At 47.2% G+C, this 14,584-nt stretch overlaps 1 protein-coding gene across 1 annotated transcript in view; it reads left to right on the top strand.

The window, feature by feature from the left end:
* Positions 1-14,584, top strand: part of LOC145356800 (protein phosphatase 1H-like) — a 43,597-nt gene that overhangs the window by 19,368 nt on the left and 9,645 nt on the right. Inside the window, exons 2-7 of the mRNA XM_080209677.1 lie at positions 1,962-2,091; positions 4,860-5,186; positions 6,485-6,597; positions 10,288-10,372; positions 11,907-12,025; positions 13,251-13,314. Of these exons, the coding sequence (XP_080065803.1) occupies positions 1,962-2,091; positions 4,860-5,186; positions 6,485-6,597; positions 10,288-10,372; positions 11,907-12,025; positions 13,251-13,314 (838 nt within the window). The remainder of the gene's footprint in view (positions 1-1,961; positions 2,092-4,859; positions 5,187-6,484; positions 6,598-10,287; positions 10,373-11,906; positions 12,026-13,250; positions 13,315-14,584) is intronic.

Here is a 14,584-nt window from a genome sequence, read left to right as displayed (position 1 = left end):
AGTGTAGACAGAGTCAATGGTGGGAGGCTGGTGGTGGCCTAATTCATGACCCTTTGTAGATTCTTGCAGTCTTGGGCAGAGCAGGAGCCCATACCAAGCTGTGATACAACCAGAAAGAATGCTTTCTATGGGGCATCTGCAAAAAATTGGTGAGATGCCAAATTTCTTTAGTCTTCTGAGAAAATAGAGAACTTGTTGATTTTATTAAGTTTTGGGCTGTGAACACTCAGCCTCTGTCTCACGCTCAGCCTCTCTCCCACGCGCAGGATGTTACCTGGTCTCGAGGGTGTTGGCTGTGAGGAGAGGTTGAATAAGCTAGGATTATTTTCACTGGGAGGGGGAAAGTTTACGGGAGAGATGTGAGAGAGGTTTTTCACACAGAGTGTGGTGGGTGTCTGGAACGCGTTGCCAGAGGAGGTGGTGGAAACAGGCTCATTAGCGACATTTAAGAGGGATCTGGGATAGGTATATGAATAGGGAGGGAATCGAGGGATACGGACCGAGTAAGGGCAGAAAGTTTCTTTTTTGGTTTAATTGGGGCATCGTGATCGGCACAGGTTTGGAGGGCCGAAGGGCCTGTTCCTGTGCCGTTCTTTGTTCAGTTGTAACTTTCTAAAGGTGATCGGATAAATACTTCAAAGGGGCGAGAGCGTGGAGGGACTGCTCATTGTGCTTGTGAAGCCCTTTTAGAGAGTTATCCAGTGGGATAGAGGCCTATTTGCCCGATCATTTGAGAGTTAAAAACGCAACAGTTAAATTGTCGCTTGTAGAGGTTTAGAAGATTGAAACATTAGCGCTGTTAGGAGTTAAGAACTGTAGCAACAGGAAGTGGCCATAATGTTTTACAAGGCCAGTGCTAATTTTAACCTGGATACCACATGTAAGCACTTCCTTCAGATACCCTTCTGAGAAAAATCAACATGATGAGTTTCCTCCTGAATCAGATTAACGATTCGCAAGGCTGCCGTTCTTCCTAAACGCGCCTGCAGGAACGATTCCCACATTGAGAATAAAGAAGGTTGTATTTACACAATGCCATTCAGACTCCTCAGGACATCCCAAAGGTTTTCACAGCTCCTGAAGTCTTTCTGCAGGATAGTACATCACTGTTATAATGTAGGAATCGTGACTGTCAGTCTGCTGCTCTAACCCACTCAGGTGGAGTGACAAGGTGCCAAGTAACAGGATGCTGCCGTTGCGGACATGGGAATGTGAGGAGGCCATTCAGTCCCTTGAGCCTGGCCAGCACGGTGGCACAGTGGTTAGCGCAGTTGCCTCACAGCGCCAGGGGCCTGGGTTCAATTCCAGTCTTGGTCACTGACTGTCTGAAGTTTGCACATTCTCCCCGTGTCTGCATGGGTTTCCTCCGAGAGCTCTGGTTTCCTCCCACAGTCCAAAGATGTGCTGGTTAGGTGGATTGGCCGTACTAAATTGCGCCTTAGTGTTCAAAGATGTGTAGGTTAGGTGGATTGGTAAATTGTCCCCGATTATCCCAAAATGTGTATTTTAGGGGACTAGCCATGGGAAACTGTCCCTTAGTGTCCAAAGATTGTAGTTTAGGGAGATTAGAGGGGTAAATATATGGGGTTCTGACGAAGGGTCATCCAGACTTGAAACGTTGGCTCTATTCTCTCTCCACAGATGCTGTCAGACCTGCTGAGATTTTCCAGCATTTTCAGATTCCCACATCTGCATTATTTTGCCTTTATGGGGATAGGGCTTGGATGGGATGCTCTTTTGGAGAGTTGGGTGTAGACATGATGGGCCGAGTGGGCTCCTCTTGCACTGCTGGGATTTTATGAGTCTTTTCCATCGTTCAGTTAGGTCACGGTGATACGTACCCCAGTGTATGTGCTTCATTCCACACGAGCTCCCTATGGCTGGAACCTGTCTGTACCCCTGTGGTGAGGGACTCTCTGCCACACCCACAGTAACAACCACTGTTCTGTTTTGTTCTAAAGGGTGATTAATGCAGGAAAAAGTGTCCTCAATGAAGACCAAGCAGCCCGGGAAATAGTGTGGGTGGAGAGGAGGGATTGGAAGAATGGAACTGCGGCTGAGACAGTCAAAGACGATGGGAGTGCGGGCAAGGTGAGTGGTTGGCATCCACTGTGCCACCCTAATTCTTGACTTCTGGGGTAAAGAATTCCACACGTTCACCACCTTCTGAGAGAAGAAATTCCTCCTCGTCTCCACCTCCAGTGAGTGTCCCCTGACTCAGAGTGATGCTTGCTGGTCCTAGCCTGTCCCACACAGGAAAATAACATCTACCCTGTCAAGTCCCAATGCAGAAAGAGACCATTCGGTCCATCGACTTTGCACTATCACTCTGCAAGAGCGTTCTGCCTAGTCTCACTCCTTTGCCTTATTTGGCCTTTTCTGAGATGGGAGGTGCCTGTCTCCGCTAAACCATCTGGAATCATAGGATTCCTGCAGTGCAGAAGGAGGCCATTCAGTCCATTGAGTTGGTACTGACAACAATGCCACCTAGACCCTACCCTTGTAACCCCACGTAATCTCCCTGAAACTAAGGAGCAATCCCACCCAGACCTGTTCCCCGTAACCTCAAGTATTTATTGCACCAATCCCCGTAACCTGCACATCTTTTGAACCTGGGAGGAAACTGGAGAACCCAGAAGATACCCATGCAGACATGGGGAGAACATGCAAACACCACACAGACAGTGACCGAGGCTGGAATTGAACCTGGGTCCCTGGTAAGGCAGCAGTGCTCAACCCTGTGCCACCCTAATTCTTGACCTCTCTGGTTTAAAAAAAAATTCCACAAATTTACTCCCTCTGAGAGAAGAAATTCCTCCTCGTTACTGTCTCCAGTGAGTGACCCCTGACTCAGAGTGACGCTCGCTGGTCCTAGCCTGTCCCACATGGAGAAGTAACATCTACCCTGTCAAGTCCCAATGCAGAAAGAGACCATTCGGCCCATTGAGTCTGCACTGTCACTCTGCAAGAGCATTCTGCCTAGTCTTAGTCCCCTGACCCTGATCCCTGTTTCACACTTTGACCTTTGACCTTCCATGTTGCTGAGTGGTAACATTGCTCCTTGACCAAGTATCACAGTCCAGTTGTGTCTGTCTTGGCCGGAGGGTGACAAGCTGGTGCTAAATGAATTCAGTATTAATAAAGCAGACACGGGGAGAACGTGCAAACTCCACACACACAGTGACCCAAGCCGGGGATCGAACCCTGGTTCCTGGTGCTGTGAGGCAGCAGTGCTAACCACTGTGCCAGCGTGCTGCCCAAAGGACTCCTATAAAGTGTCTGATAAGCTGGAGAATGCAGAGAACCTGAAAACTTTACCGAGAGAGATTATTTCTGGAGTAAATGTTTTTGAAGGGTCGGTGTTGCCCTGGACAGTTCACTAGAAATTCCGCTGATGGGTTTCAGGTGGTTCTCTTCACAGCTTCAGCAACAATGAACACGAAACTGTGACTATCCCTTTAACCAACACCTGAAGTTGAGACTAATGCCACAGTTACTCCCTAGTTGGTGGTCGTTGTTAGGAGTGGGAGCTGGGAGCAACGCTAGCCACCAAAATGCCGCACAATCTGACTGAAGAGAGTCAGCGGGTATTTTAAATGAACCCTTGATGAGGCGATGTGCCTGGTGTAAGAATCAAACACTGGAAAATCTCAGCAGGTCTGATGGTGTCTGTGGAGAGAGAATAGAGTGAACATTTCGTGTCACGGTGACTCTTCAAAGAATCGAAGAATCAACTCCTTCACCATGATGGTGTCCTGTATTATTGAGAGCCAAGTTAATAATTTAAGTTCAGCAACTACATCCAGTACTTGTGCTCAGTGTGAGATCCTAGGATCACACGCTCCAGCCATGTGACCTCCTACGTAGCTGTGTTATCGTGTTCGTATATGACCGACAATGTTAAACTGAGGCACTAACTGACCTCCCATGGTTCTAATGACCCCGAGGCTCTATATTTTAAGATGAGTAGGGGAATTGGCAGTTCTGTCTGGGCCAATCAGCCAAATCTGAGAAAAAAAAATCTGCTCCTTGTCACATTGCTGTTTGCGGGATCTTACTTTGAGTAAATTGGCTGCAGTATTTCCTGCATCACAGCAGTGAAAAATGCTGGTAAAACGCTTTGGGAAATCCTGCGAAGTGCATTCTCCAAATATTTCTTCACATCGTGTAGTTAAAACGATGGATGTGAGGAATGTCTCATAGTCCCTTACAGCCAATGAAATGCTTTTGAAGTGTAGCCATTGTTGTAATGTAGGAAACAGAGCAGGCAGTTTACACACAGCAAGATCCCACAAACCACACTGTATTAAATGTTTAGGTACCTGTTTTTTAGAATGCCCAAAGTGCAGAAGGAGGCCAATTGGGCCCATCGAGTCTGCACCAACCACAATCCCACCCAGGCCCTATTCCCATAACCTCACATATTTACCTTGCTAATCACCCTGACACATAGGGTCAATTTAGCATGGCCAATCCACTAACCCACACATCTGTTGGAGGAACCGGAGCACCCGAAGGAAACCCACGCAGACACGGGGGGGGGAATGTGCAAACTCCACACAGACAAAGACCAGAGGCCGGAATTGAACCTGGGTCCCTGGGGCTGTGAGGCAGCAGTGCTAACCACTGTGCCACCCCAGTGCCATTTTGATGTTAGGAAAATGCTGGAAAATCTCAGCAGGTTTAACAGCATCTGTGGGGAGAGAATAGAGCCAATGTTTTGCGTCTGGATGACCCTTTGTCAGAGCGGTGGTACCTGTTCTGATGTTACTTGACAACCAAACACCAAGGAAGATCCCGTGTAATTTGTAATTCACAGGGTACAATAAGTTGGTCCTTTTTACATCTTGTATTTCAAGGAGAGTGACGGACTTCAGTTCCATTACTGGGCGCTGTTTGATGGCCACGCGGGGGCAGATGCAGCTGTGATGGCTGCCAAGCTCCTTCACCTTCACATCTGCGAACAGCTGCAAGACATTGTTGACATCCTGCAAGCCAGCGACGTCCCACCTCCCATCAGCCTCAGCAACAGTGTCGGGGCGGCTACAGGAGACGGTGTGAAAAACCCCCCACACCCGGGAGACTGGGAACCCCCGACCGACAGTGAGTCACGCTTTCTGCTGGAGAAGGAAATCTCTCACGAGTATCTCGTTATCGGCGCAATCGAGAATGCCTTTCGGCAGATGGTAAGCTTTCCTCAGGAACCTCGTTCCTTCTTTAACCGATACTGGGGCTTTGCTTTTTGTCATGCTGTCTCTCACAGGCCCTCATTGACACATGGATTCATTGAGTTGCAGTCTTGCCATTGAGATAGAGGGTGGTAGGGTTAAGTTTTGTTTTTATCCATTCTTGGGACGTGGGCATTGTTGACTGGCCAGCATTTATTGCCCATCCATAGTTGCCCTCAGAGGGTAGTTGAGAGTCAGTCACATTGCTGTGGCTCTGGAGTCATATGTAGACCAGACTGGGTAAGAACAGCAGATTTCTTTCCCTAAAGGACATTACTGAACCAGAGGGGTTTTTCTGACAATCGACAATGGTTTCATGGTCATCAGTAGATTCTTAATTCCAGATAATTTTTTTTGAATTCAAATTCCACCATCTGTCATGGTGGGATTCGAACCTGGGTCCCCAGAACATTAGCTGAGTTTCTGGATTAATAATCTAGTGATAATACCACTAGGCCATCGCCTCCCCCAAAATCCCCCTGCAGAAACTCGATTGTGAAAGTCGAGGTTGATGATGAGCAGTACTGAGGGTGAGCTACATTGTCAGCGGTGCCATCTTTCAGATAAGTCATTAAATCGAGGCTCTGTCTGCCTCTCGTGTTTCTGATTATCAGCAGCTCGGGCGCCATCGGCAGAGAGAGAGAAACGAGACTCAAGCCTGTGACCTGGGCAGGATTTGAAACCACAACATTCTGACTCAGCCTCGCTGCTAAAATGCAAACAGAATTTGATTGCAAACTGTGTGAAAATCTATAGAAACCCTACAGAGCAGAAGGAGACCATTCGACCCATCGAGTCTGCATTGATTCTCCAAAAGAGCACCTTGCCCAATGCCTGTCCCCCTGTCCTAGACCAGTAATCTCCACAAATTTCCCCTGCTGTTACCCCCTAACTGACACTAAGAGACGATTTAGCACGGCCAATCAATCTAACCCGCACATCTTTGGATTGTGGGAGGAAACCGGAGCACCCGGAGGAAACTTACACAGACACGGGGAGAATGTGCAAACTCCACACAGACAGTGACCCGAGCCGGGAATCGAACCCCGGTCCTTGGCGCTGTGAGGCAGCAGCGCTAACCCCTGTGCCACCCTGATGCTGGTGAGATGCTGTATTATCCCTGGAACGTGTAATACCGAGAAAGCAGCTACCACCTTCAGGAGAGACCGTGCTATAGGGGAAGGAGCTAGATTAGTAATGAGGGTCTCTGTTCACAGGGGTGTGTGTGTGTGATCTGATGTTGGATGTTTTTACAGGATGAGCAGATTGAAAGAGAACAGAGCACGCACGGAATCCTGGGAGGCTGCTGTGCACTGGCAGTTGTGTACCTACTGGGGAAATACTACGTGGCGAATGCGGGTGACAGCAGGTATGAACCCCAATCCCCCCGGTGGCAGATTGCATGGTGGGTCAGTGCCACATGGTCAATTGGAGTGGGCAGAGATGGGGGAGGTATTATCGGACCTCAAGCTGCCTGCCATTCCTGCCACCCCAGTCCTACCTTGCTAAGTACCAGCTGCAGCAGAATGAATGCCACTGACCGAGAGTTCTGGGTTCAAATCCCATTCCAGAAACTTGGGCACGACATCCAGACTGGCACTGCCAGTGCTGTAATGAGGGAAGTCCTGTGCTGTCCGATGTGTCATCTTTCAGGTAAGATCACAAGATATAGGAGCAGAATTAGGCCATTTGGCCCATCAAGTCTGCTCCACTACTCAATCATAGTTGATAAGTTACTCAGCCCCTTTCTCCCGCGTTTCCTCCATAACCTTTGATCCCCTTACCAAGATTTCAAACCAAGATCCCATCTGCTCATGGAGGTGAATGTAAGAGACCTCATGATGAGAATCAAAGAAGAGTAGAGGAATTATACCCAGTATCTTGGTAATATTTATCCCTTGATCAACGTCACTAAAAACAGGTTATCCGGTTGTCATGACATTGCTGTTTGTGGGAGCTTGCTGTGTGAAAATTGGCTGCCAATTTCCTGTAATCCCAGAGATAACATTTTACTGGCTGTAAGGTAGTCTGGACTTTCTGAATTCGGGAAATACCAGAATCTTGAATTTCTCAGTTCTCGTAACTGGTCATTTACTGCAGAATCCCAACAGTGCAGAAGAGGCCATTTGGCCCATCAAGTCTGCACTGACTCTTTGTCAGAGTATCTTACCCAGGCCCTATCCCCTGTAACCCTACACATTTCCCTTGGCTAATCCATCTGATTTACACATCTTGGGTCACTAAGGAACAATTTAGCATGGCCAATCCACCTAATCCGCACATCTTTGGGCTGTGAGAGGAAACCAGAGCACTCAGAGGAAACCCACACAGATACGGGGAGAATGTGCAAACTCCACACAGACAATGACCCAAGGCTGGAATTGAACCTGGGTCTGTGGCGCTGAGAGGCAGCAGTGCTAACCACTGTGCTACCATTATCTTGCTCTAGTTTTGAGTCACCTAACAGCACTAATGGCTGCTGTATTTATTTGCATGAGAAACCAATGCAACCTTTGTATAAACTGATGTGTTTTAAAATATTTACCAGAGGGGTTAAGATGTGCATCTCTGTAAAAATGTCCAACATCACTGGAGACATTGCTGAGTATCTTGGTGAACAATGTAAAATGTGTGAGTTACAATTATGGGTGATTGGTTACAGCCTCTCTGCTCCATCCAGCCAATCCGCCCAAGTCTCCAGCTGATCTATATCCTGCTGTATCCTCTGATGGTCCTCATCGCTATCTGTGAATCCACCAACCTTTGTGTCGTCCGCAAATTTACTAATCAATCCAGTTAGATTTCCCTCTAAATCATTTATAAACAGCAAAGGTCCCAGCACTGATCCCTGAGGAACATCCCTTGTCACAGCCCTCCATTCAGAAACGCACCCTTCCACTGCTACCCTCTGTGACTGAGCCAGTTTTTGTATCCACCTCTGACCCCATACAACTTCACCTTCTGCACCTGTCTGTCATGAGGGACTTTGATGCCCATGACGGGGAAGGTGTTAGAATTAATCATTAAGAAATAATGCTATCCTTTGTTATCAGAGGAATTGAACGTAAAAGCAAGGATGTTATGCTTCAGTTGTACAGGGAATTGGTGAGACCCCATCTCGAATAATGTGCGCAGTTTTGTGTCACAATAAATCCACTTATATCCTCCCACTTCATTCCCCCTCCCAACATCAGGTTCATGGCATGTATTTAAGGGGATATTTCAGAATAATCAGAATAAGTTTATTCCAACAATAAAGAAGGGGAGGACCCACCATCTATGATTAACTAAAGAAGTTTGAGAAACCATCAAACTTAAGGAAAAAGCAAATAAGTTTTTATTTTCTACAATAGCCTTTGAGGTGGCACTTATCAAATGATGTCTGGAAATCCAAGTACAGTACCTCTACTGGTTCCCCTTTATCCACAGTGCATGTTATTCCAGAGGAGGTTCACAAGAATGATCCCTGGAATGGAGAGCTTGTCGTATGAGAAATGGTTGAGAACTCTGAGTCTGTACTCATTGGAATTTAGAAAGATGAAACTTACAGGATATTACGAGGCCTGGATAGAGAGGATGTGGAGAGGATGTTTCCGTTGGTGGGAAAAACTAGAACCAGAGGGCACAACCTCAAGCTAAAGGGGCGATCCTTTAAAACTGAGATGAGGAGGAATTTTTTCAACCGAAGAGTGGTGAATCTGTGGAACTCTTTGCCGCAGAAGGCTGTGGAGGCCGGGTCATTGAGTGTCTTTAAGACAGAGATAGATAGGTTCTTGATTAATAAGGGGAAGAGGGTTATGGGGAACAGGCAAGAGAATGGAGATGAGAAAAAAATCAACCATGATTGAATGGTGGGGCAGACTCGCTGGGCCGAGTGGCCTAATTCTGCTCCTCTGTCTTGTGGTCTTATGAACAAAGAACAAAGAAAATTACAGCACAGGAACAGGCACTCGGGCCCTTCAAGCCTACACTGATCATGCTGCCCTACTTAACTAAAACCCCCTACCCTTCCGGGACCATTTCCTCTATTCCTATCCTGTTTGTGTACTTGTCAAGACGCCCCTTAAAAGTCAGTACCATATCCACTTTCACTACTTCCCCTGGCAAAGATCCCCAGGCACCCGCTACTCTCTGTGTAAAAAGTCTGCCTCGTACATCTCCTTTAAACCTTGCCCCTCGCACGTTAAATCTATGCCCCCTAATGATTGGCTCTTCCACCCTGAGAAAAAGCTTCTGACTATCCACTCTGTCCATGCCTCTCATAATCTTGTAGACTTCTATCAGGCCTCCCCTCAACCTCCATCGCTCCAGTGAGGACAAACCAAGTTTCTCCGACCTCTGTCGATTGACTCGATTGAAATATACAAGATCTTGAATGGTCTTGACAAGGTGGATGTGAAAAGAATGTTTCTTCTTGGGGGGGTGAGTCCAGAGCTCAAGGTCACCCTTCTTAGGACAGAGAAGAGGAGAAGTTTTTCTCTCTTGGAGACTTTGGAGCTTTCTACCTCAGAAGGTGATGGAGGTGGGGTCACTGAATATTTTTAAGGCAGTAGTAGGTAGATTTTGCTTGGTAAGGGAATTGGGGGTAGATGGGAAATACAAACAGATTAGCCATCATATTGAATGGAGCAGGCTTGAGGGGCTGAATGGCCTACCTCTAATCCTATTCCATCTGCTCATATTGTCTCACCCAGCACTTATGATCGGGCAAATAAGGAAATATCAGATAAAAATCCCAGTTAATTTTGTGGATGACAATCTGGGAGATTTCTTCCTGATTTCCCCGACCCTGATTGGTCAAAGTTAGTCCAGTAGATTGTTTTGAACCTGATAACGCCCGTTATTCCTGTCCCTTCTCTGAGTTGATGCCTGACCCCCGGACAATGATCCAGTTCTTGTTCAAAGGAATTCCGTGAGTTGATGTCCACCACATGAGTCAGTGCCTGTCCCAGAGATTCAGTATTTCACAGGAAAAGAACAACCCCTTGATTTTCTAACGCCGGTTTTGTACAACTTTAACATTTGTTACATTAATTGTTGCTTCTCCTTTTAATTCCAGAGCCATTTTAATCCGTGGCGGTGAAATTATCCCACTATCCAATGAGTTCACTCCAGAATCGGAACGACAGCGACTGCAGTATTTAGTAAGGAAGCGTTTTCTGCCTCTCCGTTTTACGTTCTGTGAAGAACGATGCTTTTATAAACTTTGTTTCTTCGGCAGACAAGTTATGAGCACCCGGGACAATCTAACCACTTATTTTGAGGGAGGGCAGCGGGGAGTTGCTGCCGTTAGCCTGGCCAATATCTGTTCCTCAACCAACATCACAAAAAATGGATGGTCTGGTCATCTATCACACTGGTGTTTGTGGGATCTTGCTGTGCGCATATTGGCTGCTGGGTTTCCTACATTACAACAGCGACTACGCTTCAAAAATATTTATTGATGTAAAGTTCTTTGGGAGATCCTTTGGTGGTGGCAAGTGCTTTGCAAACACAAGTTTCTCATTCAGTTTGAAGAGGAAACGGGTTCAACATCAGGAGTTATTCCCGGTGTCTGCGTGGGTTTCCTCCAGATGCTCCGGTTTCTTCCCACACTCCAAAGATGTGCGGGTTAGGTTGATTGGCCAGGCTAAATTGCCCCAAGATGTGTAGGTTGGGGGGATTAGTGGGGTAAATACGTGGGGTTATAGGGATAGGGCCTGGGTGGGATTGTGGTTGGTGCAGGCTTGATGGGCCGAATGGCCTTTTCCTGCACTGTAATCATTGTATGATTCCATCCCCAAAGACCAGTTCCTGCCGTGCTCACCGCAATCAGCCAGTTCACTTCAACCAGGGTATTTCCCGTATTCTGTGTACCTCTCCAGCTGTTCCAGACCTGTGGGTGAGCCAGTGGTTTGGGAATGTGTGTGTGCTGCAGAATCAGCTCCAGTTTACCCGCAGAGTGTTTGCTGATCTGCATTAGTCACTGCCCAATGGCACCTCCATTTTACAATTCTCAATATTGTTTTCAAATCCCTCCGGGACCTTGTCATACCTCATTTCTCAAACCGTGTCCCGAACCTTCGAGATCATAGAATCCTGCAGTGCAGAAGAAGGCCATTCGGCCCATCAAGTCTGCTCTGACCACAATCCCACCCTGGCCCTGTCCCCATAACCCCATGCATTTGCCCTAGCTGGTCCCCCTGACACTAAGGGGCAATTTAGCATGGCCAAATCACCTAACCTGCACGTCTTTTGGATTGTGGGAGGAAACCGAAGCACCCAGAGGAAACCCATGCAGACATGGGGAGAATGCGCAAACTCCACGCAGACAGTGACCCAAGCTGGGAATCGAACCCGGGCTCCTGTGAGGCAGCAGGGCTAACCACTGTGCCACCATAATCTTAACTCTGCTCCAATTCTGGCCTCTTGAATGTAACTGATTTTTATCACTTCACCATTGGTAAACATGCCTTAGACTACGGAGACCCCACGCTCTGGAATTCTCTCCTTAAACATCTCTGCCTCTTTAAGATGCTCCTTAAAACCTATCTGTTCAACTAAACTTTTGGACATTTCCTTTAATGTCTCCTTGCGTTGCTCAGTGTCAAATTGTGTTTGATCACTGCTCCTATCCAGCACGACGGGATGTTTTCCTTTGTTAAAGGCGCTATTTAAATGCATGTTGTTGTCATTTAGGGATATCTACAACCGCATCTCCTCGGAAACGAGTTCACACATTTGGAATTTCCCAGGCGAATCCAGCATCGGGAAATTGGACGGAAAATGCTGTTTCGGGATTACAGCATGACAGGCTGGTGAGAGGCCAACAGGGACCAGTGATCGGGGAGGGAGAGGGTCGGGAGGGGGGAATGGGGACTGGCAAATGCCTTTGTGTAGCTTCGTGGGGAGGGATGGATTGTGGGGCAGCGAGGCCCCCAGACGGTGGGGAGACAGGTGAAAAAAAAACTACAGGAAACACGGTGAGCGTTAGGTTAAACACATCATTACTACAGTGTGTTTCACTGAATGTGCTCAGACCCTGCTCATCGGCACGGCACGGTGGCACACTGATTAGCGCTGCTGCCTCACAGCGCCAGGGACCTGGGTTCGATTCCCGGCTTGAGTCACTGTCTGTGTGGAGTTTGCACATTCTCCCCATGTCTGTATGGTCTGTTGGGGTCTTTTAAGAGACTTCTGGATGCATACATGGGATTTAATGGGATTGAGAGTTATAGATAGGCCTGGTAGGTAGGGATATGATCAGCGCAACTTGTGGGCCGAAGGGCCTGTTTGTGCTGTAGTGTTCTACGTTCTATGAAATATGGTACTGGGAGGCTGGAGCATCTCGACCAAGGTAATTGGCAAAAGAATCAGATGCGATGAGGAAAGATTTATTTCCCGCAGTGAGTTGTTTTGTTCTGGAATGCAGTGTCCAAAACAAGTGCGAAAGCAGATTTGATAATAACTTTCAAAAGGGTATTGGATAAATACGGGAAAAAGAAAGATATTTGCAGGGCTGTGGGGCATAGGAGGAAGGAGGAGCTGGGTGGAGAGTGGTGGTGGTGGCAATGAGTGGGTGGGGAGTGGAGGCTATAAGACCATAAGACATAGGAGCGGAATGAGGCCACTCGGTCCATCGAGTCTGCTCCACCACTCAATCATGGCTGACATTTTTCTCATCCCTATTTTCCTGCCTTTTCCCCATAACCCCTGATCCCCTTATTAATCAAGAACCTATCTATCTCATTGATCTTTCAAAGAGCTGGCGCAGGAATGATGAGCCAAATGGTCTTTGTTCTGCGCTTTAAGATTCTCTGGCCGGTATTTTCTGACCTCTCTCTCTGGGGGGGGTGAAGCTTGTAAAACCCCACCCGAGGCCAGTGGAGAATTCCGTTCTGCGAGTCGCGCCCACCCTGATTCCAGGATGGGCCTGCCAGTAAAATTCCAAAGTCTGAGTCTTTGATCGTTGGAAAAATTCAGACGCTTGGTTAAAGCAGAATCTCTAATTTTAACCACTAACCTCCCTCCTCCTCCCTACAGGGCATACAAGACGATAGAGGCAGATGATCTGAAGTTCCCATTGGTGTACGGTGAGGGGAAAAAGGTAAAAGCATTTCGCAGAAACCAGCTGGTGAACGGTTTAAATCGTGTACATCCTGGAGAGAACCTTTGGCCCACGTATGAAAGAAACAACAAACTTGTGTTTTTAACGTCCGTCACATCCTCTGGACACCCGTTTCACAGCCACTGACCCACTGGGTTTTCCTGCGTAACAGTGAGTTAGCAGCGTAGAAACAGGAGGAGGTCATTCAGCCCATCTAACCTGCTCCGCCATTCAATACAATCATGGCTGATTGGACACCTCAATACCTTTTATCCTGCTTGAGTTCACAGTTTGTCTGCTGTAATCATTACGGCTTAAATAGTATGAGGTGCAGGAATGGAAAGGTGTGGGGTGTGTATACACAAAGGGCAGAGCAAGTTGCGAAAGCGTGTTTACAGGGCTATGGGGAAGGAACAGGGGGAATAGGACTCATTGGGGAGATTTTACAAAGAACCAGTATAGAGATAGTGGGCTGAATGGTCACTTCAGTGTTGTCACATTCTATAGAGTTATCAGTCAATCTGCTTGCTGGGGTTGAGGGTGAATCTTGGTCAGGATACTGATGGATGGCAGCTTCTCTGCTCATTTTTAAATAGCAATCTATTCCATCAACTGTGAAATAGTAACTCCAGCCCGGGTTTAGTGTCTCATCCTATTCAGCTGGCTGGATATGTTGATGTACGTGGATTGCGAAACAGTAATGTAGCAACTAGGATTAACCTCAGTGAGGTCCATTGATAGGGTCTGAGCAAAATCTATACAGGAACTATGTCTCTGTCCCCAGGTTTCTAAACTGTTTATATCATGGTTTCCGAACTCCGCTTTAAAACACTGTCATATGATTTAATCTTTTGAGTCCTTGAGTGTGTAAACACACCACTTGCAGCATTGGAATGGGGGGGGAAGTGTCATTTTGGTTACATACAGGGATTCTCCTTGATATGATGTTGGTGATTCACTGTTGCCAATAGTTTGCAGACTCGCGAGGCCAGACATGTCACCATGTGGCTTCCAGCTACAGAATGGAGAAGTTCAGTTCATTTCAGAAGATCCTGCTTCCTTATTAAGCATACATAGAAAAGGCTAACCATAGGAACAGGCTGTTCAGGCCATCGCACTTGTATTGGCTCTGTGAAAGAGCTGATTAGTTTACAGTTCATTTATTAGTGTCACAAGTCGGCTTACATTAACACGGCAATGAAGTTAGTGTGAAATTCCCCTAGTTGCCTATTTGGGTACACTGAGGGAGAATTTAGCATGTCCAGTGCAT

Source organism: Carcharhinus amblyrhynchos, chromosome 22 (assembly GCF_965287045.1).
Source record: "Carcharhinus amblyrhynchos chromosome 22, sCarAmb.v2.hapA, whole genome shotgun sequence".
Lineage (NCBI taxonomy): Eukaryota > Metazoa > Chordata > Chondrichthyes > Carcharhiniformes > Carcharhinidae > Carcharhinus > Carcharhinus amblyrhynchos.
This window is presented reverse-complemented; position numbering and strand designations above follow the sequence as displayed.